This window comes from Oryx dammah, unplaced genomic scaffold (genome assembly GCF_014754425.2).
Source record: "Oryx dammah isolate SB20612 unplaced genomic scaffold, SCBI_Odam_1.1 HiC_scaffold_3, whole genome shotgun sequence".
In the NCBI taxonomy this organism is placed as follows: Eukaryota; Metazoa; Chordata; class Mammalia; order Artiodactyla; family Bovidae; genus Oryx; species Oryx dammah.
In genome coordinates this window covers 115,795,102-115,815,899 of record NW_024070187.1, presented here as the reverse complement: position 1 = coordinate 115,815,899, position 20,798 = coordinate 115,795,102, and the positions used below count along the sequence as shown (strand labels likewise).

At 45.3% G+C, this 20,798-nt stretch overlaps 2 protein-coding genes across 4 annotated transcripts; one reads left to right on the top strand and one right to left on the bottom strand.

Annotated features, from left to right (window-relative positions):
• Positions 1-1,842: 1,842 nt before the first annotated feature.
• Positions 1,843-18,928, bottom strand: LOC120861845 (transmembrane emp24 domain-containing protein 11). The gene is made up of 4 exons (XM_040237713.1): positions 18,664-18,928; positions 3,636-3,761; positions 2,793-2,939; positions 1,843-2,030 (listed from the first exon to the last, which is right to left on the bottom strand). Exons 1-4 carry the CDS (start codon positions 18,694-18,696, stop codon positions 1,881-1,883), a joined length of 456 nt encoding a protein of 151 aa, XP_040093647.1. The 5' UTR covers positions 18,697-18,928; the 3' UTR covers positions 1,843-1,880.
• On the top strand, positions 13,830-15,258 carry LOC120861843 (heterogeneous nuclear ribonucleoprotein A3-like). 3 transcript variants are annotated; one of them, XM_040237711.1, is made up of 2 exons: positions 13,830-13,885; positions 13,952-15,258. In XM_040237711.1, the coding sequence occupies exons 1-2, from the start codon at positions 13,880-13,882 to the stop codon at positions 15,017-15,019; spliced, it is 1,074 nt and encodes a 357-aa protein (XP_040093645.1). In that variant the 5' UTR covers positions 13,830-13,879; the 3' UTR covers positions 15,020-15,258. The 3 variants fall into 3 exon arrangements, with proteins under 3 accessions (XP_040093645.1, XP_040093646.1, XP_040093644.1); XM_040237712.1 differs by having other exon boundaries at positions 13,836-14,702; positions 14,844-15,258; XM_040237710.1 differs by having other exon boundaries at positions 13,836-15,258.
• Positions 18,929-20,798: the final 1,870 nt, after the last annotated feature.

Below are 20,798 nucleotides of genomic sequence, written 5' to 3'. Positions count from 1 at the left end.
GGCCGCCGAGTCTCGGGGACCCTCCCGGGGTCCGCGGCCTCACAGGAGGCGGTGCCCGGGCGAAGGGTGGAGGTGACCACAGGGAGACAGGACGTGTGCCGGCCTCGAGCGCGCTGCGCTGGGCTGACCGGCCAGGAGGCCCCTGTTCTGTGGTTGGGGGGAGAGGTGAGGGGCCTTCAGGGCTGCAGACTGGAGGTGCGAGAGGAAGGGGCCCTGGGCCCCGGGGGACCAGTGGGGTCAGAGGAACAGGAGATGGAGGGGTAGGAAACCCTGGGGTGGGGTTCTAGGGGATCAATGGGCCAGGACGGGGTGCCGGAGGGCTTGGTGGATTAGGGTGGGGTGTCACTGGGGCCCAGGACCAGCTGACCCGGTCACATGGCGAAGGTGGGCCAGGCGGAGCCAGGGCCTTGCTTGCCTCTGGCGTGAGCACATGAAAAATGTTGACCTAGAGGAGATTGTTTCCTATTTACAAAGAGATAGGCGAACTGGTGGAAAGGACTGTTCTATTTTTTGTAGTTTCTAAAGAACTTGTAATTAATTTAGAATTTAGAGAAGGACTTCCCTGAGCATCTAGTGGTTGGACTTGGCCTTCCAGTGCGGGTGATGTGGGTTCCATGCCCAGTTGGGGAACCAAGATTCCACATCCTGTGCAGTCCAAAGGAAAAAGAAAATTAGAGAAAATGAAGGGAAGCTACCTTCATATTGTTTCACGCCTCATGGAATGCCCCATGCTCTCTGTGGAAGAGCTGTTTCGATCACCCTGATCCAGGTGGAGGGGGATCGGGTAGGACCTGCAGAGCAGACTTAGTTCAGAGGAAGTCTCTGTGCAAAAGGAGAAGAGTGGCGTTCAGGGAAACAGGAAGACTCCGAGATTCAGGATGCCTCTGACTGGAGCGCGTTAGGGAAAACATGCTCCCCAGGCTGCAGCTGGGAGCACCCTGTGGCCATTGGATCTTGAAATGGGACCGGGTCCAAGTCCAGAAGTGCTTTGATTGCAAAATACACCTGCGTTTCCAAGACTTCTTATCAAGAAAGAAAAGTAAACTATCTCACTAGTAATTTTGTATTGATTACATATTAAAATGGTAATGTATTTGATGTATTGGGTAAGTACATGTCACTAGGGTTAATTTTACTCTTTAAAAAACCTTGTTTAATGTGGCAACCAGAAAAATTTAAATGTACGTATATGGCTCACGTTTTATTTCTGTTGGACAGGGCTGATCTAGTCCAGACTGAAGAACAGGATTGTGTTTATTCTGTCAAGCTCAGAAGCTGTGTTGTTAAAGTGACATTCTCTCAGTGCTGTCGTCCAGTCTGTCGGTCGTGTCTGGACTCTGTGACCCCATGGCCTGCAGCACACCAGGCTTCCCTGACCTTCACCAACTCCCAGAGCTGGCTCAAACTCATGTCCATTGAGTTGGTGATGCCATCCAGCCATCTCATCCACTGTTGGCCCCTACTCCTGCCTTCAATCTTTTCCAGCATCAGAGGCTTCCAATGAGTCGGCTCTTCGCTTCAGGTGGCCAAAGTAGTAGAGCTTCAGCTTCAGCATCAGTCTTTCCACTGAATATTCAGGGTTGATTTCCTTTAGGATTGACTGGTTTGATCTCCTTGCTGTCCAAGGGACTCTCAAGAGTCTTCTCTAACACCACAGTTCGAAAGCATCAATTCTTCAGCACTCAGCCTTCTTTGTAGTCCAACTCTCACATTCGTACGTGACGGTTGGACATTTTATCAGTGTTACAATGCTATAACATCAATTCCAACCTTAGATGTCTTTGAAATCAGAAAATAATGACACTTCTGAATATATTTTATTAACTCAAACATCGTGCAAGGTAGAAGGTAATTATTTGCCTTTATTTTTTTATTTATTTTTATACAAGTTTCTTAGCTATGAAGAAGTCTTTAAGGGACTTCATTTGGAAAATTCCAACTGAGATGAAGATTAACGTTTGTGTAAATGCCCACCATAAGACGTTGCTGTTTGTGTCTTCACTGGTCATTCGGAATTTTTCTTCACGGTCCTATAGAGAAGAGAAATCTGCAGGTTAGGTTTCTTAAGGTGCTTCATGCATGAATTTGAGGGGAAGGTGCTGTATACATTCAAGGTACTTAATGTCACTCTGGTAATATCTTATGCCAAAGAGCAGTGTCTGATTTTTCTAAGTTAAGGTGTGTTTTTAGCCAAAGATGAGGAGGCGTCAATCTTATAAAATATACTTTCATATTTTGGTGTAAAATATCAAGTATTTGATCTGTTACTTTATATGTTTTATTTGTTAGCATCAAAGTGTGTGTTACCTAATTGATACTTTTTTCTTATCATTCCAGTTCTTACTTTACTCTAAGCTGGGCACTGCTCATTTTATTTTCCAGATAAGGAAGCTGAAGCTTAGAGACAGCAGAAGGTTAGTGAGTGGGGGTGGATTCAGGCCCACATGCAGCCAGGGTCCGCCGAGCACAGTGAGCCGGGAAACACACAACGCCACAGGAACAAAACAATGCTGTAGAAGGCGGGCGCCCCCAACTGCAGGCGCGCACGGTGTGCTGGAAGCCCTTGTTCATCTGTGAGCTCACAGCCCTGAGGCGAGCGAGCCGCAGCCCCTTTCCTAGAGGAGCTCGCGGTCCAGCAGACGGCAGAAGAGCACCCCCACCAACCCTGCACATCCACTCAGTCCTGGAGAAGCCCAGGAAACAGGCAGTTTAGTCTTTCCCTGGTTCGAGGGCTTAGTCAAGAATTATGTTCCTGGCAGGAAATAGGCTGTAAGCTGATTGGGGAGACTGACCCTTTGATAGTTCTGTTCTTTGACTATTTGCTCAATCTGCTCGATTAGCTGTTCAAGCTTGAAGCCGACTTCATTGACTTTGTCCTTTGCCTGAGTAATGGCTGCATCAAGGTCATGTTCTCCGACTCGAATTCCTAAGTGGATCCGCTGTACAAACAGTAAAAGGGAAGAAACACGTTTTCATGTGGCTCGCTCATTTTCCTTGCTTTTCCCTCATTGTGCCCTACCAGTCCTTCCTTTTTCTCCACCCTCCAACCCCCACCACCTTTCTGAGAGTAAACACTCCATTCTCTTTCTGCCTCGCCGCCGCTCCATTCCACGTCACACTCGGGAGCCTCTCATTGTCACAAGAATGCAGTAAGTGGCGCCTGCTGCCCTGAAAGAGCAGCTACAGCTTCCTGAGCTGTGTCCTCTCGATTTCCGGGCACATGCCTTTGGCCCTGAGACAGTCTGATTACTCTCAGGAAAAGGTTCTCTACATATAACTAAATTTCTGATGCCTCAGAACCTTTAGAAAATATCCAATCACCATCTACCATGTAAGAGTTTCATTGATTGGAATTCCATTATTAATTCACCCTTCAGCCTTCAATTGTTTTCAAGCCTGAATAATCACAGTTCTCTCAACCTTCCCTCCCAGTTCTCATTTTTCAAGCCCTTTAATCAACTTTGTGGCTCTGCTTTGAACCCCTTCCAAGCTCTCCAGCTCCCTCTTTAGTTGCTGTGCTGAGATCTGGGTGCAGGACTTTAATACGGCCTGGGCATAATGGTTCTGCATGTCATTCTCACGCCCGAGTAATGCTGACACTGTTCATCTGCAAGGACACGGGGGCATTTACTTACCAGCTTACTCCCTCCGAAAGACACAAGCCTTGTAGAATTAGATTGTAAGCAAATGATGTGTTCACCAGGTGACTGTGAAGTGAAATAGAATGTTCCTTGTGGGCCATATAACTTTGACAATAATACCTAGGATTAAGGATTTCCATAGTTTAAGTTCATTACTCTATATTCCATTAAAAAAATAAACCATCCCTAGGTAGTCTAGTGAAATTTGTGCAGTTCTTAAGAAATCAAATTACCGATAACATGAAAAATATTCAGTCTTGCTGCCAATCAATAAAGTACAAACCACAGTTAGATATTCTTTGTTATCAGATTGGCAAAGACTTAAAAGTACCAGGGGGCAGGGACAGTATTGGGAAATGCTGCCTCTGAACACTGTTTGGAGAATGTGCATTGAACAGCCATTTCAGATAATGGTTTGGTAGCGCATAGGAGTGTGTCTGTCCATTGACCCAGCAGAGCTACCTATAGAAGTTTACCCTATGGAAATGCTCAAGTAGACAAAGTCATATGTAAAGCTATTCAGTGTAATGGTAATTATTTTAAAGTTTGCATTTCTGAAATAACTAATAAGATTTCAGTAGGGACTGATTAAGTTTAGATGAAGACAAATGAAAAATTGCTAATAAGAGAGACTGTTACACCACCTATATCTGTACTAAAGGTGTCCACGATATTAGGGGTAGGCTGTATAGGGTCCTATTTTTGTGAAACATATTTGTAAAAGTACATGTGCATAGAAGATTCTAAAGGTTCCAAATATTCTAAAGATTGCAAGCTATTAGGCAGGTGTGTGTTGGGGACTTTGACTTTTCTGCTTAGTACATTTCTATATTGTTCGATATTTTAAAAACAGTATAGGACTTCCAGTCTGGTACACAAGGAGCTTGGAAGTTGTTACTCTGTCTTAACAAGTAAAAAGCTGCATGAAAAGAAAGTCAGTTCTTAGATATGTCAGAGAATTGAGGTCCCAGGGCGGGCTGCTTCCCTCAAAATTGGAGACATAGACAAATGCAGGCAGTCACAACGTACCAGAGCAAAAGCTTGTGGGGACCAGTACTGGGTTCCTTCACCCAGCATATCGTGTCTAGCTTCCAACAGCAACAGAAAAACAGCAAGGCATACGAAAAAGGCAAAAACCATAGTTTGAAGAGACAGAACAAGTCTCAAAACTAGATTCAGCTATGGCATGATCATGTTGGGAACTTAGGAAACCTGCGGTCTGTGATGGAAAAAGCAGCCAGCATGCAAGAACACATGTGAGGAGAAGGGTTGGAATTCTATGAAGGAATAAAAAGAAGTGCCAGAAATGAAAAACACTAACAAATGAAGAGTGCCTTTGATGGGCTTGGTGTACTGGACAGGGCTGAGGAAAAACTCTGAGCTTGAGGATACGGCCACAGAAAGGTCTAAAGCTACAAAGTAGAAAAAGACTGGGAGTAAAAAGAAACAATATACAGGGATCACAGGACACAATTAAAGATGTAAGGTACATGCCCTGCGAGTGCCAGAAGGTGAAGAGAGAAGGTAACAGAACAAATACTTAAGACAGCAACAGCAGGATTTCGAGTCAGGGTCAGACACCGAGCGGCAGAGCTGGGAAGCGCAGAGCGCGCCACACAGGAGGAGCGCAATAGAGCCGCGCCGTGGACAGTCAATGGAGGCCACCCGCCAGAGGCGAAGGCTGGGAAGGGCCAGAAAAGGCCACCTGTTTAGGGGAGACGAGAGCCATGCACAAGTGCTCAGGAGCCATGCAAGCAGGAGAGTGAACATTTAAGGTGTTGAGAGGAAAAAAACCATCAATCTGGAAATTCTGTATCCTGCAAAACTCTCCTTCAAAAGTAATAGAGAAAGCTTTTCTCAAACAAAAGATGAAAGGACTTGTCACCAATAGACCTGTCTCACAAGGAATGTTAAAGGCTCTTCAGGCATAAGTATAGTGATATGGGTCAGAAACTTGGGTCTACCTGAAAGTTGTAAATGCATTAGAGAAGGAATAAGTGAAGGTAAAATTAAAACTTTTATTTTCTTATTGTTAACTGAGTTAGTAGATACTTCTTTCAAAATCATAGCAATGTATTTGATGTTTACAGTTTTATGTATAAATGAAATTAGTAACAGCAAAGATGCAAGGACTGGGAGATACAGATGAGGACTGCTTTGTTGTTATAAGGCACTTGTGCTACCTGTGAAGTGGAAAGTTTTTATTCAGAAGTGGACTTGGATTGGTTGTAAAGGTATACTGCAAGCACTGCCAGAAAGTTAACAGAAGTGTAGTTGATAACCAAGAAAAGAGATAAAATGAATCATAAATTAAAACCACAAAAGGCAGAAAAAGAGTGGAAAACAAAAATAGGAACAAATAACGAGGGTAGCAACCAGAAAAGAGTAATGAACATGATATTAGCCCAGCTATGTCAGTAGTCACTTTGAAAGTCAGTGGTCTAAATGCACCGTTTAAAACAGATTGTCAGAGTGGATTAAAACAAAAACAACGATCTACGTATTGTCTATAAGAACCCCCACTTTAAATGTAAAGGCACATATAGATTAAAAGTTAAGGGACAGAGAAAAATGTATGTTAACTTTTGGCCAACTTTAATCGAGAGACAGCTGGAGTCATTATGTTAACTTCAGACAGTAGACTTCAAAACAAGGAAAATTACCGGGAATGATATGTAACAGAGCTTTCCATAACAATAAAGAGGTCCTGTCTCCAAGAAGACAAACCTTAGTGTGTATGCATCTAATGACAGTGTCAGAATATATGAAGCAAAACTGATGAACTGCAAGGAAAAACGGAGGAGTTCAGTGTTACAGTCGGAGACATTGATCCCCCGTCAGAGGTGGACAGGTCTAGCAGAAGATGGATAAGGACACAGTTGAGCTCAACAGCACGGTCAACCAACTGCATAATCAGTATCCATAGGCCTCTTCATCCAACAAAGCAGAATACACATTCTTTCCAAGCTCACATGGAACACTCACCAAGACAGACCGCATCCTGGGCCACAAAACACACCTGAGCACATTCAAAATCACAGAAGCCATACAGTGTGGGCTCTTAGGCCGTAATGGAATCAAAGTAGAAAGCAACAACTGAAAGATAGCCGGAAAGTCCCCAGATATTTAGAGATTAAGCAGCACACTTCTAAATAGCTCATGAGTCAAGGAAGATGTCTCAAGAGAAAAAGTATTTTGAATCATCAACACGAAGATTCTGGGAAGGTGGTGGTCCAGGAGGCAACAGGAATCTATGTTGAGACAACCGCTATCCTGGGAGGCTCCGTCTGATGGAGCTGTGTCGGAGCTCTGGAGTCTGCTGAAGCCTTGCCACTTCCAGGGGGAAGACTTGGATGGTAAACTGTGGTTGATTTTGGTCAATTTCAGTTCTCAGATAGTAGCAGCCACTGCCCACTCCCCCCACCCCCGCCCCAGCCGCATGGCTGGCAGCTGTGCAGGTTTTCCTGGGGAAGCCTGCACATGTCCTTTAGAAGCCAGGGTAGGCATAACAGACCCTGTCCTCCAAATGTCAGGGACTTTTGAGGCCATTATATAGAAAGGATTCCCAATAAAATTATCAGCAGATTTCTCATCAGAACTTTGGAGAACAGAAGCAGCAGGCAGATATATTCAAAGTGCTTTAAAAACAAAACAAAACAAACAAACAAAAAACAGGAAAAGCCAATAAGCACATGAGAAAAAAAAGCTCAACTTCACTGGTCCTTAAGGGAATGCAAATCAAAACTACAATGAGCCTACCTCACACACATTAGAATGGCTGCTATAAAAGACAATAAGTACTGGCAAGAATGTGGAGAAAGTGCAACCCTTGTGCATTGTTGGTGGGAATGTAGAGTGGTGCAGCCACTGTGGAAGACAGTATGGTGGCTCCTCAGAAATACAAAAGTAGAATTTCTGTATGATCCGGTAACTCCGCTTCTGGACATATACCCAAAAGAATTCAAAGAGGGTCTCAGAGAGTTGCCTGTACACTCATGTTCACAGCAGCATTATTCACAATAGCTGAAATGTGGAAGCAGCTCAAATGACCATGAATGAATGACGAATGAATAAGCAAAGTATATGGCATATGTGGTATATGCATACAATGAGATATTATTCAGCCTTAAAAAGGAAGGAAATTCCTTCCTGTGCTACAACATGGACGGATCTTGAGCGCGTTATGATAAATGAAATAAACCAGTCATAAGACAAACACCATGTGGGTCAACGTTCTGAGATACTTAGAGTAGTTAAAAGCATAGAGTTACTGTTTAATGGGTGTAGAGTTTCACTTCCAAGACTGAAGAGTTATGAGGGTGATGATTATGCAACATGAATATATTTACTATCACTGAACCATGTACTAAGTAACTATTAAGGTGAATTTTATATGTATTTTAAAAATCTCAAAAAATATTTGAACTAAAGTGAAAATACAACACAATCAAAATCTGGGAGTCACAGTGATGGAAGTATTCAAAGGGGGATTTATAACATTGGACACACGTGTTAGCAAGAAGCTCTAAGATGCATTATCATCCAAGCCTAGGAAACAGGAAAAAAAGAGCAAACTAAGTCCAAACTAAGCATAAGGGGAGAAATAAGATCCTGCTAATGCAGAAATCATGAGAAACGCTGGACTGGAAGAAACACGAGCTGGAATCAAGATTGCCGGGAGAAATATCAATAACCTCAGATATCCAGATGACACTACCCTTATGGCAGAAAATGAAGAGGAGCTAAAAAGCCTCTTGATGAAAGTGAAAGAGGAGAGTGAAAAAGTTGGCCTAAAGCTCAACATTCAGAAAATGAGATCATGGCATCTGGTCCCATCACTTCATGGGAAATAGATGGGGAAACAGTGGCTGTCTTTATTTTTGGGGGCTCCAAAATCACTGCAGATGGTGATTGCAGCCATGAAATTAAAAGATGCTTACTCCTTGGAAGAAAAGTTATGACTAACCTAGATAGTATATTCAAAAGCAGAGACATTACTTTGCCGACTAAGGTCCATCTAGTCAAGGCTATGGTTTTTCCAGTAGTCATGTATGGATGTGAGAGTTGGACTGAAGAAGGCTGAGCACCGAAGAATTGATGCGTTTGAACTGTGGAGTTGGAGAAGACTCTTGAGAGTCCCTTGGACTGCAAGGAGATCCAACCAGTAGACCAGCCCTGGGATTTCTTTGGAAGGAATGATACTAAAGCTGAAGCTCCAGTACTTTGGCCACCTCATGTGAAGAGTTGACTCATTGGAAAAGACTCTGATGCTGGGAGAGATTGGGGCAGGAGGAGAAGGGGATGACCGAGGATGAGATGGCAGGATGGCAGCACTGACTCGATGGACGTGAGTCTGAGTGAACTCCAGGAGTTGGTGATGGACAGGGAGGCCTGGCGTGCTGCAATTCATGGGGTTGCAAAGAGTTGGACACGACTGAACGACTGAACTGAACTGAACTGAATGCAGAAATCAATGAAAACAGGAAATAAAGTAGAGAAAACCAAGAAAACAAAAGCTATTCTTTGAAAGTATCAGTACAATCAATAAACCTCTAGCTCAGCTAATGAAGAAAAAAACAGACCCAAATTAATAATATCAGAAATGAAAGAAGAGTGTTACGACAGGTCTCATGGGTATCAATAGGGTCTTTGAGAAATACTAGGGAATGAGGTGATAGAGGAATACTATGAACCAGGCTGTGCCCACAGACTTGGTAATCTAGATGAAACAGACCAATTCCTTGAAAGATGCAGTTTGTCACCAGTCACACAAAAAGAAATAGACAACCTACACCCAGTGAAGAAATTGAATTGATGATAACTTCCAGGCAGGAAGCCCCAAGCAGGATGGGTTCACTGGGGAGTTTCACCAAAGACCTAAGCAAAAAATCCGACATATTCTTTGCAATCTTCCAGAAGACAGAGGTAGAAAACGGTTTTTGCACCGTTTTCTGAGGCCAACACTAGCCTAATACCAAAGCCTGAGAAAGACACAAAAAACTATGGACCATTATCTCTCATGGACCTAGACACAAATATACTCAACAAAATATCAGCAAACTGAACCCAGAAATGTATAAAAAGAATTATACACCATGGCCAAGTCAGATTTATTCCAGATATGCAAGGCTAGTTTGATATTTTTAAGTCAATTAATGTAATTCATTGCATCAGCAGCTTAAAGAACAGTATGTGATCATATCAATAGATGCAGAAAAGGCATTTGACAAAATCCAACGTCCATCATGGTAAAAACTCAGCCAACTAAGAACAGGGGAACTTTGTCAATTTGATTTAAAAATCTACAAAAACCTTACAACTAACATACTTAATAGTGAACAACTAGAGGTTTTCCTACTAAGATCAGAAAGAAGACTAGCATTTCCCCACTAGCTATTCCTTTTCAACATCACGGTTCAATTCCTAGCTAATTCATTAAGAGAAGAAAAGAAAAAAATATTTATATATAAGTTGGGAAGGAAGAAATGAAGCTGTGTTTGTTCACAGATGACAGGATTGTCTATGTAGAAAATTCAAAATAATAAAAAACTTACCAGAACTAATAAATGATTATAGCAAGGTTATAGGATACAACATTAATATGTTAAGTGAATCAGTTTCTATGTATCTGCAATGAACAGATAGAATGTGAAATCAAAAACAATACCATTTAGCATCCACCCAAATGAAGTACTCGGATATAAACAAAATATGTGAAAGATAACATGAGGAAAATTTTAAAAACTGATGCAAGATATCAAAGAAGGCAAAACACATGGAGAGATATTATGTGTTCATGCCAGGAAGACTTAACGTTGTGAAAATCTCAGTTGTTCCCAACTTAATCCATAGAGTCAACAATCCCAGTTAAAATGTCAGCAAGTAATTTTGTGAATATCTACAAGCTGATTCTAAAGTTTCTATGGAGAGGCCAAAGATCCAAAATAGCCAACGTGGTATTGAAGAAGAAGAATAAAGTCAGGGGCTTGACACTCTCGATTTCAAGACTTGCTGTAAAGCTACAATAACCAAGTGGGGTGTTGTTGGTGAAAAGCAGAAAGACCAATGAACCAGAACAGGGAGCCCAGAAACAGATCAACACAAAAGCCGTAGCTGATCTTTGACAAGGAGCAAAGGCAATTCAGTGGGAAAAGGCAGTCTTTCCAACAGATGGTGCTGAAACAATTGGACGTCCACAGGCAAAGAAATGAATGTAGATGCAGACCTTACACCTTTCACAAAAATCAACTCAAAGTGGAGCACATATCTAAAGGCAAGACGCAAGACCAAACTATTTAGAAGGTGACACCGGAGCAAGTCTAGATGACCTTGGGTTTGGTTCTGACTGTTTAGGTACAACACCAAAGGCACGACGGGTGAAAGAATCGAGAAGCTGGAAGCATTAGAATTAGACTTCATTAGACGTTTAACATTGATGTTTAAACATTGCATTTCATTAACATTAAAGAGTTCTGCTTTGCAAAAGAGAGCACCGTCTCTCTGTCAAGATGAGCCACAGACTGGGAGAAACTATTTGTAAAAGACATATCTGATGATGTACTGCAATCTAGAATCTACAAAGAATTCTGAAAACAGCAAGAAATGAACCAATTAGTTGAAAAATGGGCAAAAGACCTGAATAGACAACACACCAAAGAAGACATACAGATGGCAAATACGCCATATTTGCCATTAAACAAGCATCATATGTCGTTAGGGACTTGCCGTTTAAAAACTACAATGAGATGCTTCACACCTATGGGAATGGCAAAAATACAACCCAACCCACAACACTAAATGCTGGCAAGAATGTAGAGCAAGAGGGACTCTCATCATTGCTAGTGGGAATGCAGAATGGCATAGTCTGGTGGTTTCTTAGAAAACTAGACATACATTTACCATACAGACCTGCCATTGCGCTATTTATTTACCAAAGTAAGATGGAAACTTATGTCCACATGAAAACCTGCACACAAATGTTTATGGCAGCTTTATTTATAATAGCCAAAATTAGGAAGCTATCAAGGTGTCCTGCTGCATGCGAATGCACCAGGCAACCACGGTTTGCATCTTGACAGTGGAATATTATTCAGCACCAAAAAGAAATGAGCTCTCAAGTCATGAAAACATGGAGGCGGCTTAAGTGTGTATCGTAAGTGAAGGGCGCCAACTTGGGAAGTCTGCCTCCTGTATAGCTCCAGCTGTATGACCCTCTGAGAAAGGCGTAACTGTGGAGGCAATTAAAAGATTCAGTTCAGTTCAGTTCAGTTCAGTCGCTCAGTCGTGTCCGACTCTTTGCGACCCCATGAATCGCAGCACGCCAGGCCTCCCTGTCCATCACCATCTCCCGGAATTCACTCAGACTCACGTCCATCGAGTCAGTGATGCCATCCAGCCATCTCATCCTGGGCCGTCCCCTTCTCCTCCTGCCCCCAATCCCTCCCAGCATCAGAGTCTTTTTCCAATGAGTCAGTTCTTTGCATGAGGTGGCCAAAGTACTGGAGTTTCAGCTTTAGCATCATTCCTTCCAAAGAAGACCCAGGGCTGATCTTTAGAATGGCCTGGTTGGATCTCCTTGCAGTCCAAGGGACTCTCAAGAGTCCCAACACCACAGTTCAAACGCATCAATTCTTTGGTGCTCAGCCTTCTTTGCAGTCCAACTCTCACATCCATTCATGACCACAGGAAAAACCATAGCCTTGAGTAGATGGACCTTAGTCGGCAAAGGAACGTCTCTGCTTTTGAATATGCTGTCTAGGTTGGTCATAACTTTTCTTCCAAGGAGTAAGCATCTTTTAATTTCATGGCTGCAGTCACCATCTGCAGTGATTTTGGAGCCCCCCAAAATAAAGTCTGACAGTATAGTGGTCACCAAATGTTGGGGGCGGTGGGGGAGATGAAGAGACGGTTCCAGAGGATTTGCGTGGGAGTGAAACTGCTCCGTGTTGATACGGCGATGATGTACACGTCCGTCACACCTGTAGATGCATGACCCCAAGGACGACCCTCACATGAACTCTGGGCTTTGGTGAAGAGGTGCCTCCATGCAGCTTGTCAGCTGTAACACTGCAGCGTGCGGTGCTCCTGCTGGGGGAGGAGGGCGCGTGGGGGCGTGGCGCTTTCTGCAGAATTCTGCCATGAGCCTGAAGCTGCTCAAGGAGACTGTCAGATCACTTCAAGAACGGGTGTATGTTGCACACAGAAAAATGCACCCAAGATTCTCCTTTTTTAAGTCTTTCCATTTTGATTTGGAGAAAATTAAAGCATCTTGCCATGAACTTTCACTTAACAGATTGTTGAGAGGAAATTTTGTTAAATCTGCACTCAAAAGTCAGATTTTCCAATTGACTTCTAGTTTTTTATGAATAACAGAGCACTCTTTCCTGAAAAAATATTCAGGGATGATTCATCACCTGTTAACTTCAATTTCTGAGCCTCAGTGTCATGTCAGGGTTCTGCTTCCAATGAACATTCAAGACAGCAAACATGTTTTGAGTCCCTGTTAGTTTGGCATGTTGAGGAAAGACATGCTTGAGTTTAAACCTCGGTTTTTCCGCTTGCTGATGACGTGATCTGGTATAGGTTGTTTCACCTCTCAGGACCTCAGGTTTCCCTTCTACAAAATGGAGTAGAAATACTGGATACAGAATAATGGGAAATGGAATATAAGATGCACAGTCTGAGTGATGTGGGTATCTTCTCATCTGCCCTGACGGCCTTACCAGCCTGAAAGTCACGGTGCCACAGGAGTGGACATGCAATCCGGTGAGCGCCCGAGGGCACCCTGTACCCAGCACGCCCTAAGGGGGTGCTCAGTTCAGTTCAGTCACTCAGACACGTCCGACTCTCTGCAACCCCATGGACTGCGGCACGCCAGGCTTCCCTGTCCATCACCATCTCACAGAGCTGGCTCAAACTCATGTCCATTGAGTCAATGTTGCCGTCCAACCATCTCATCGTCTGTCATCCCCTTCTCCTCCTGCCTTCAATCTTTCCCAGCATCAGGGTCTTTTCCAGTGAGTTAGTTCATCACATCAGGTGGCCAAAGTATTGGAGTTTCAGCTTCAGCATCAGTCCTTCCAATGAATAATCAGGACTGATTTTCTTTAGGATTGACTGGTTGATTTCCTTGCTGTCCAAGGGACTCTCAAGAGTTTTCTCCAACACAGTTCAAAAGCATCAGTTCTCTCTCGGTCCCATATTGAACTCGAGTTGGAAGAGGCGAGTCCGGTCTCAAAATGGAGGTAAAACCGCCGCCCGGTCGCCCCCAGCCCGACTCCGGCCGTCGCCGCCGCCGCCGGGGGGAGGAGGGTCATGATCCCAAGGAACCAGAGCAGTTGAGAAAGCTGTTTATTGGTGGTCTGAGCTTTGAAACCACAGATGATAGCTTAAGAGAACATTCTGAGAAGTGGGGCACACTTACAGATTGTGTGGTGGTGAGAGATCCCCAAACGAAACGTCCCGGGGGCTTTGGTTTTGTGACTTACTCTTGTGTCGAAGAAGTGGATGCAGCAGTGTGTGCTCGACCGCGCAAGGCTGATGGGTGGGCAGTGGAACCGAAGAGAGCTGTTTCTAGAGAGGATTCTGTAAAGCCTGGTGCCCATCTAACAGAGAAGAGAATTTTTGTTGGTGGTATTAAAGAAGATACAGAAGAGTATAATTTGAGAGACTACTTTGAAAAGTACGGCAGGATTGAAACCATAGAAGTTATGGAAGACAGGCAGAGTGGGAAAAAGAGAGGATTTGCTTTTGTAACTTTTGATGATCATGATACAGTTGACAAAATTGTTGTTCAGAAATACCACACTATTAATGGGCATAATTGTGAAGTGAAAAAGGCCCTTTCTAAACAAGAGATGCAATCTGCTGGATCACAAAGAGGTCGTGGAGGTGGATCTGGCAACTTTATGGGTCGTGGAGGAAACTTTGGAGGAGGTGGAGGTAACTTTGGCCGTGGTGGAAACTTTGGTGGAAGAGGAGGCTATGGTGGTGGAGGTGGTGGCAGCAGAGGGACTTATGGAGGAGGTGATGGTGGATATAATGGATTTGGAGGTGATGGTGGCGACTATGGTGGTGGTCGTGGTTATAGTGGTAGAGGAGGTCACGGTGGTGGTGGACCAGGAGGATATGGAAACCAAGGTGGTGGATATGGTGGCGGTGGTGGAGGATATGATGGTCACAATGAAGGAGGAAATTTTGGAGGTAACTATGGTGGCGGTGGAAACTATAATGATTCTGGAAATTATAGTGGACAACAGCAGTCAAATTATGGACCCATGAAAGGGGGTAGTTTTGGTGGAAGAAGCTCGGGCAGTCCCTACGGTGGTGGTTATGGATCTGGTGGTGGAAGTGGTGGATATGGTAGCAGAAGGTTCTAAAAACTCAGAAGAAAAGGGCTACAGTTCTTAGCAGGAGAGAGAGCGAGGAGTTGTCAGGAAAGCTGCAGGTTACTTTGAGACAGTCGTCCCAAATGCGTTAGAGGAACTGTAAAAATCTGCCACAGAAGGAGCGATGATCCATAGTCAGAAAAGTTACTGCAGCTTAAACAGGAAACCCTTCTTGTTCAGGACTGTCATAGCCACAGTTTGCAAAAAGTGCAGTATTGATTAATGCAATGGAGTGTCGCTTAGATGTACATTCCTGAGGTCTTTCATCTGTTGTAGCTTTTTCTTTTTCTTTTTCTTTTCATTACATCAGGTATATTGCCCTGTAAATTGTGGTAGTGGTACCAGGAATAAAAAATTAAGGAATTTTTAACTTTTCAATATTTGTGTAGTTCAGTTTTTCTACATTTTAGTACAGAAACTTTAACAAAATGCAGTTTTGAAGGTGTTTCCTTGTGAGTTAACAAGTAAAGAAGATCATTGTTAATTACTATTTTGTATGAATTTTGCTAAAGTTAACTGTAAAGAAACACCTGCTGACTTGCAGTTTAAGGGGAATCTATTCTCCGCATTTCCAAACCATGACGTGGACGGCTCTGACATGTGGAGAGAATAGATATTTGTATGTTTGCAATGTGTGTTTTAGATAATAGAATTGGGTATTTAAATTAGCATATTTGTGAATTTAATAGCATTAAGATTTACCTTCAAATGAAAAATCTCAAAGTTTCAAAAAAAAAAAAAAAGCATCAGTTCTTCGGCACTCAGCATTTTTTATGGTCCAACTCTCACATCCATACATGACCACTGGAAAAACCAAAGCTTTGGCTAGATGGACCTTTGTCAGCCAAGTAATGTCTCTGCTTTTTAATATGCTGTCTACATTGGTCATAGCTTTTCTTCCAAGGAGCAAGCGTCGTTTAATTTCATCGCCTGCAGTGATTTTGGGCCCAAGAAAAGAAAGTCTGTCATGCTTTCCACTGTTGCCCCATCTATCTGCCATGAAGGGATGGGACCAGATGCCATGATCTTAGTTTTCTGAATGTTGAATTTTAAACCAACGTTTTTGCTCTCCTCTTTCACTTTCATCAAGAGGCTCTTTAGTTGTTCTTTGCTTTCTGCCATAAGGGTGGTGTCATCTGCATATCTGAGGTTATTGATATTTCTCCCAGCAATCTTGATTCCAGCTTTTGCTTCATTCAGCCCAGCATTTCACATGATGTAGTCTGCATAGTAGTTAAATAAGCAGGGTGACAATATATAGCCTTGACGTACTCCTTTCCTGATTTGGAACCGGTCTGTTGTTCCATGTCTAGTTCTAACTGTTGCTTCTTGACCTGCATACAGATTTCTCAGGAGGCAGGTAAGGTGGTCTAGTATTCCCATCTCTTAACCAGTTTGTTGTGACCCACACAGTCAAAGGCTTTGGCATAGTCAATAAAGCAGAAATAGATGTTTTTCTGGAACTCTCTTGCTTCTTCGATGATCCCACGGATGTTGGGATTTGATCTCTGGTTCCTCTGCCTTTTCGAAAACCAACTTGAACACCTGGAAGTTCACGGTTCACGTATTGTTGAAGCCTGGCTTGGAGAATTTTGAGCATTACTTTGCTAGCATGTGAGATGAGTTCAATTGTGCGGTAGTTTGAGCATTCTTTGGCATTGCCTTTCTTTGGAATTGGAATGGAAACTGACCTTGTCTAGTCCTGTGGCCACTGCTGAGTTTTCCATATTTGCTGGCATATTGAGTGCAGCACTTTCACAGCATCATCTTTTAGGGGGTGCTAGCACAGAGAAGGCGATGGCACCCCACTCCAGTACTCTTGCCTGGCAAATCCCACGGGTGGAGGAGCCTGGGGGGCTGCAGTCCATGGGGTCGCTAGGAGTCGGACACGACTGAGCGACTTTCCTTTCACTTTTCACTTTCATGCATTGGAAAAGGAAATGGCAGCCCACTCCAGTGTTCTTGCCTAGAGAATCCCAAGGACGGGGGAGCCTGGTGGGCTGCTGTCTATGGGGTCGCACAGAGTCGGACACGACTGAAGCGACTCAGCAGCAGCACCACCAGCAGCATGTGAGAATTACTAAAGCTGGAGCTGTGTCTTGTCCTCATACTGCCTGATGGAGAGAGCCTTCCTGACCACCAGGGCTTTGCAGTGAGGGTTTTCTCTCCTGTGAAGTGAAATCGCTCAGTCGTGTCCAAATCTTTGTGACCCGTGGACTGCAGCCCACCAGGCTCCTCTGTCCATGGGATTCTCCAGGCAAGAGTACTGGAGGGGGTTGCCATTTCCCTTCTCCAGGGGCTCTTCCAGACCCAGGGATTGAACTCGGGTCTCCCACATTGCAGGCATTTCTCTCCTAGGCCATGCCAAATGTGGAGACGTCGGTGGCGCTGGTGGTAAAGAACCCGCCTGCCGTTGCAGGGTAGGCAGGAGGCTTGGGTCGGTCCTGGGTTGGGAAGACCCTCGGGTGAAGGGAGTGGCAGCCCCCTCCAGTGTTCTTGGCAGGAAACCCCATGGGCAGAGGAGCCTGGTGAGCTGCAGAGTCAGACATGACTGAGCATCCGAGCAGCATGGAAGATGAAAGAAAAGGACAGCAGAGATTTGTGTTTGGGTTTAACTGGGCAGGAAGGGAAGGAGGGGGGATCAGGGGAGAAGGCAGCTGTGTTAGAACTGGGAGAATGGACCCAGGGGAACTCTTGCCACAGGATGCCCAGGGCACCAGGAGAAGGCTGCTACAGCCGGCAGACGTCGGGTGTCCAGCGGTCCAGCTGGGTTGAATCTCCCGGTCTCCACCTGCGTGGGGGCGTCACGGGTCCGGCTGGAGCACAGCTCTCCCGAGGACTGCAGCCTGGGCCTGTCTATGTCAAGTACCCTCCTCCTCTTGCCTGTCTGCTCCGCGGGGCTCTGCTCCACACTAACCTGCCACCCCGTGAACGCACTCCCCAGATAAATCCAAGGGGAAGTGGCTCCCACAGTCCCGCTGGAATTATCGGAAGGGCACGCCATAGTACTGTACCTTGAGCTGGCCTGGTGGGGAACAACGTCTGCTACGACGTCGGACCAGGAGAAAACTGGGGCTTAAAGCAGTCAGGCATCTACGCAAGAGTCAGCCTGTAGACGGCCGTCTGCAATGACACTTGGCCCGGACTCCAAGGTCCACGTTCTTCCCTTTTGGCCTTGGTGCCTTTTCTCCCCTGCCGACTCCCAGCAAGGAAGCGCCCTAGGAAGCGAGACAGACGCAGAGGATGCCACGTCCCTGCAGAGACCCCGCCAGAAGGGAGTGGGGACGGGTGGCCTGAGTGGTCCTTGTGTCTGGGTGAGGCTGCAGCCCCTGCAAGACCAGAGGCGCACGAAGCCTGTGGGTCCTGCCCGGCAAGAGTGGCAGAACCTCAAGGCCATGAGCGTGGGGCCCGCCCTCTGTATTGCTTTGAGCTTCCACTTTGACTAGTCCCTGCTACTCAGCTCGACTGTAGGCACTTCCCACGTTTTGGTGTGGCGCTTTGTCAGGATCACACTCATTAAAAATGAAATGCTGGGTGTTGAGCACTTGTGTAGAGACTTTAAAAGTCTGTGGGCATACATGACACGTGACTTTTTAGAAAGTAATTTCAGTAACAAGACAAAAAGTGCGTTTTACCTCATCGCTGTAAGTTGTGACGGTCACAAACATTCCCAGACCAGGAGCAGATTCAAGGAAGTCGTGTCTGCCTAAGTCCCATTGTTGTATCTTGAAACTCCCTGTTTCAAAGATATGACATTTATTATAAAATAATTTAATAGTTATATATGATTACTGAGAAACGAAGTTTTAAATTATCCAAATCAGAAAAATGCTGCTATTTTGAACAGCTTAGTCATGTACAGATGTGAGAGCTGGACCATAAAGAAGGCTGAGCGCCGAAGAATTGATGCCTTTGAACCGTGGTGCTGCAGGAGACTCTTGAGAGTCACTTGGGCTGCAAGGAGATCAAACCAGTCCATCCTAAAGGAGATCAGTCCTGAATATTCACTGGAAGGACTGATGCTGAAGCTGAAGCTCCAGTACTTTGGCCACCTGATGCGAAAAGCTGACTCACTGGAAAAGACCCTGATGCTGGGAAAGATTGAAGGTGGGGATAGAAGGGGGTGGCAGAGGTTAAGATGGTTGGATGGCATCACCGACTCAGTGGACATGCATTTGAGCAAGCTCCAGGAGATGGTGAAGGACAGGGAAGCCTGGCATGCTGAAGTCCACGGGGTCACAAAGAGTCGGACACAAATGAGCAACTGAACAGCAACTCATCTTACGATCAGCTCTTGTACGGGTGTCGGAAGATTCTGGAATGTAGAGTTTTGGGTGTGGTTCTCATCGTTGTTCACCAGTCACTTCGCCACTCCAGCCCTCAGCACTGCATCTCTCCGAGGTCTGCTGAGAAAAATGAGCCCACAGCAGCGTTGCCTCTGAAGGGTGAATGTCCTGTGGCAGGACCGCCCCTTGCGGACGGGCCTCCTGCCTCTGCCCTCCTCCTGTAGCCTCGCCTACCTGCTTCTGGCGCGGCGTCGGGGGAGACTTGCCTGACTGCCCCACAGGCTCCGTGCCCGTCCCACACCCCTGCCCGGTCACTCGCCTCCTCTTATGGCATAGGCAGCGTCTTTGACATTTATGTTGCCTTGCTGTCTGTTCTCTGTGAGAACGAAGACGCTGTCCATTTTCGTCCGCCTTGAAGGGAGCTGCTCGTCATGCAGCTGTCGGCTGACCCAGTGGCTCCAAAGGATAGCTGACCCCCAGCAGCACAGGGCTGAGCCATGCAGGTCGGCTTGTGTTCTCTGCAGGATTTCTTCAGTGCAGTAAACGCTCCGCCGCTGCACGACTCACGGCTCCTGAACCTGGGGCTGTGGACGCGCAGACGTGGAGGGCCCCCTGCAAGTTACACGTCACTTTCTAACTGCTTGGAGGGCCAGCGCCCCGCCAGTTCTGTAAAGGGCTGGAGTCCGGGGATGCGCTGTGTCCTCTTTGAAGGGGAGGGTTACAGAGAGTCAGCAGCAGGAGGAAGTAGTCTTTAATCTGTGCATGGGGTGTTCTGGGCACCCTCTCTGAGCAGCCTGTGCTTGCCACAAACCAGAACAAACACAGCAAAACCTTTGCAAACCCAACCATGGTGTGGAAAACACCCGGGTTTCAGATTGGCCTCTGGGTAGCCCATGAGCAGGGCAGGCCCAGAAAGTGGTACAGAGCCTCAGGAGACCGACTAGGGTGTGTCACCTGAATGGAAGTGGATGTGTGTGTTTAGCCACTCGGTCGTGTCCGACTCTCTGTGACCCCGTGGACTGTAGCTCTCCAGGCTCCTCTGTCCGTGGGCTTCTCCAGGCAAGAACAGTGGAGTCGGTTGCCATTTCCTTCTCCAGGGCATCTTCCCAGCCTAGGGACTGAACCCCTGTCTCTCGAGCTCCTTCACTGGGAGCCAGGTTCTTTACCACTAGTGCCGCCCGAGAAGCCATGAATGGGTTGACTACTTGCTAAAATAAAATGTCTAAATAGGAACCAGTGTCATAGCATAATACTCAAAATGTCTAGGGTACACTACAAAATTATATACCATACGAAGAGCTAAGAGAACTCCAACTTGCGTGAGAAAAGACAGCTAATAGACCCAGCATCAAAATGACATAGAGTTGAAATTATCTGACAAGAATTTTAAAGTCACCATAAAAACACATCAGTGAGTTTGAACATCCTTAAATGGAAAAGTAGGAAGTCTCAGAAAAAGAACAGAGGCATAAAAGGAAACCTTA

Coding starts and splice junctions, on each gene's coding strand:
- LOC120861845 (XM_040237713.1), bottom strand. CDS start 18,696: ATGTTTGTGACCGTCACAACTTACAGCGATGAG. Junction 3,762..18,663: donor TCACAACTTACAGCGATGAG/GTAAAACGCACT, acceptor CCTTAATCCTAG/GTATTATTGTCAAAGTTATA. Junction 2,031..2,792: donor AAGAACAGAACTATCAAAGG/GTCAGTCTCCCC, acceptor TCTTCTCTATAG/GACCGTGAAGAAAAATTCCG.
- LOC120861843 (XM_040237710.1), top strand. CDS start 13,880: ATGGAGGTAAAACCGCCGCCCGGTCGCCCCCAGCCCGACTCCGGCCGT.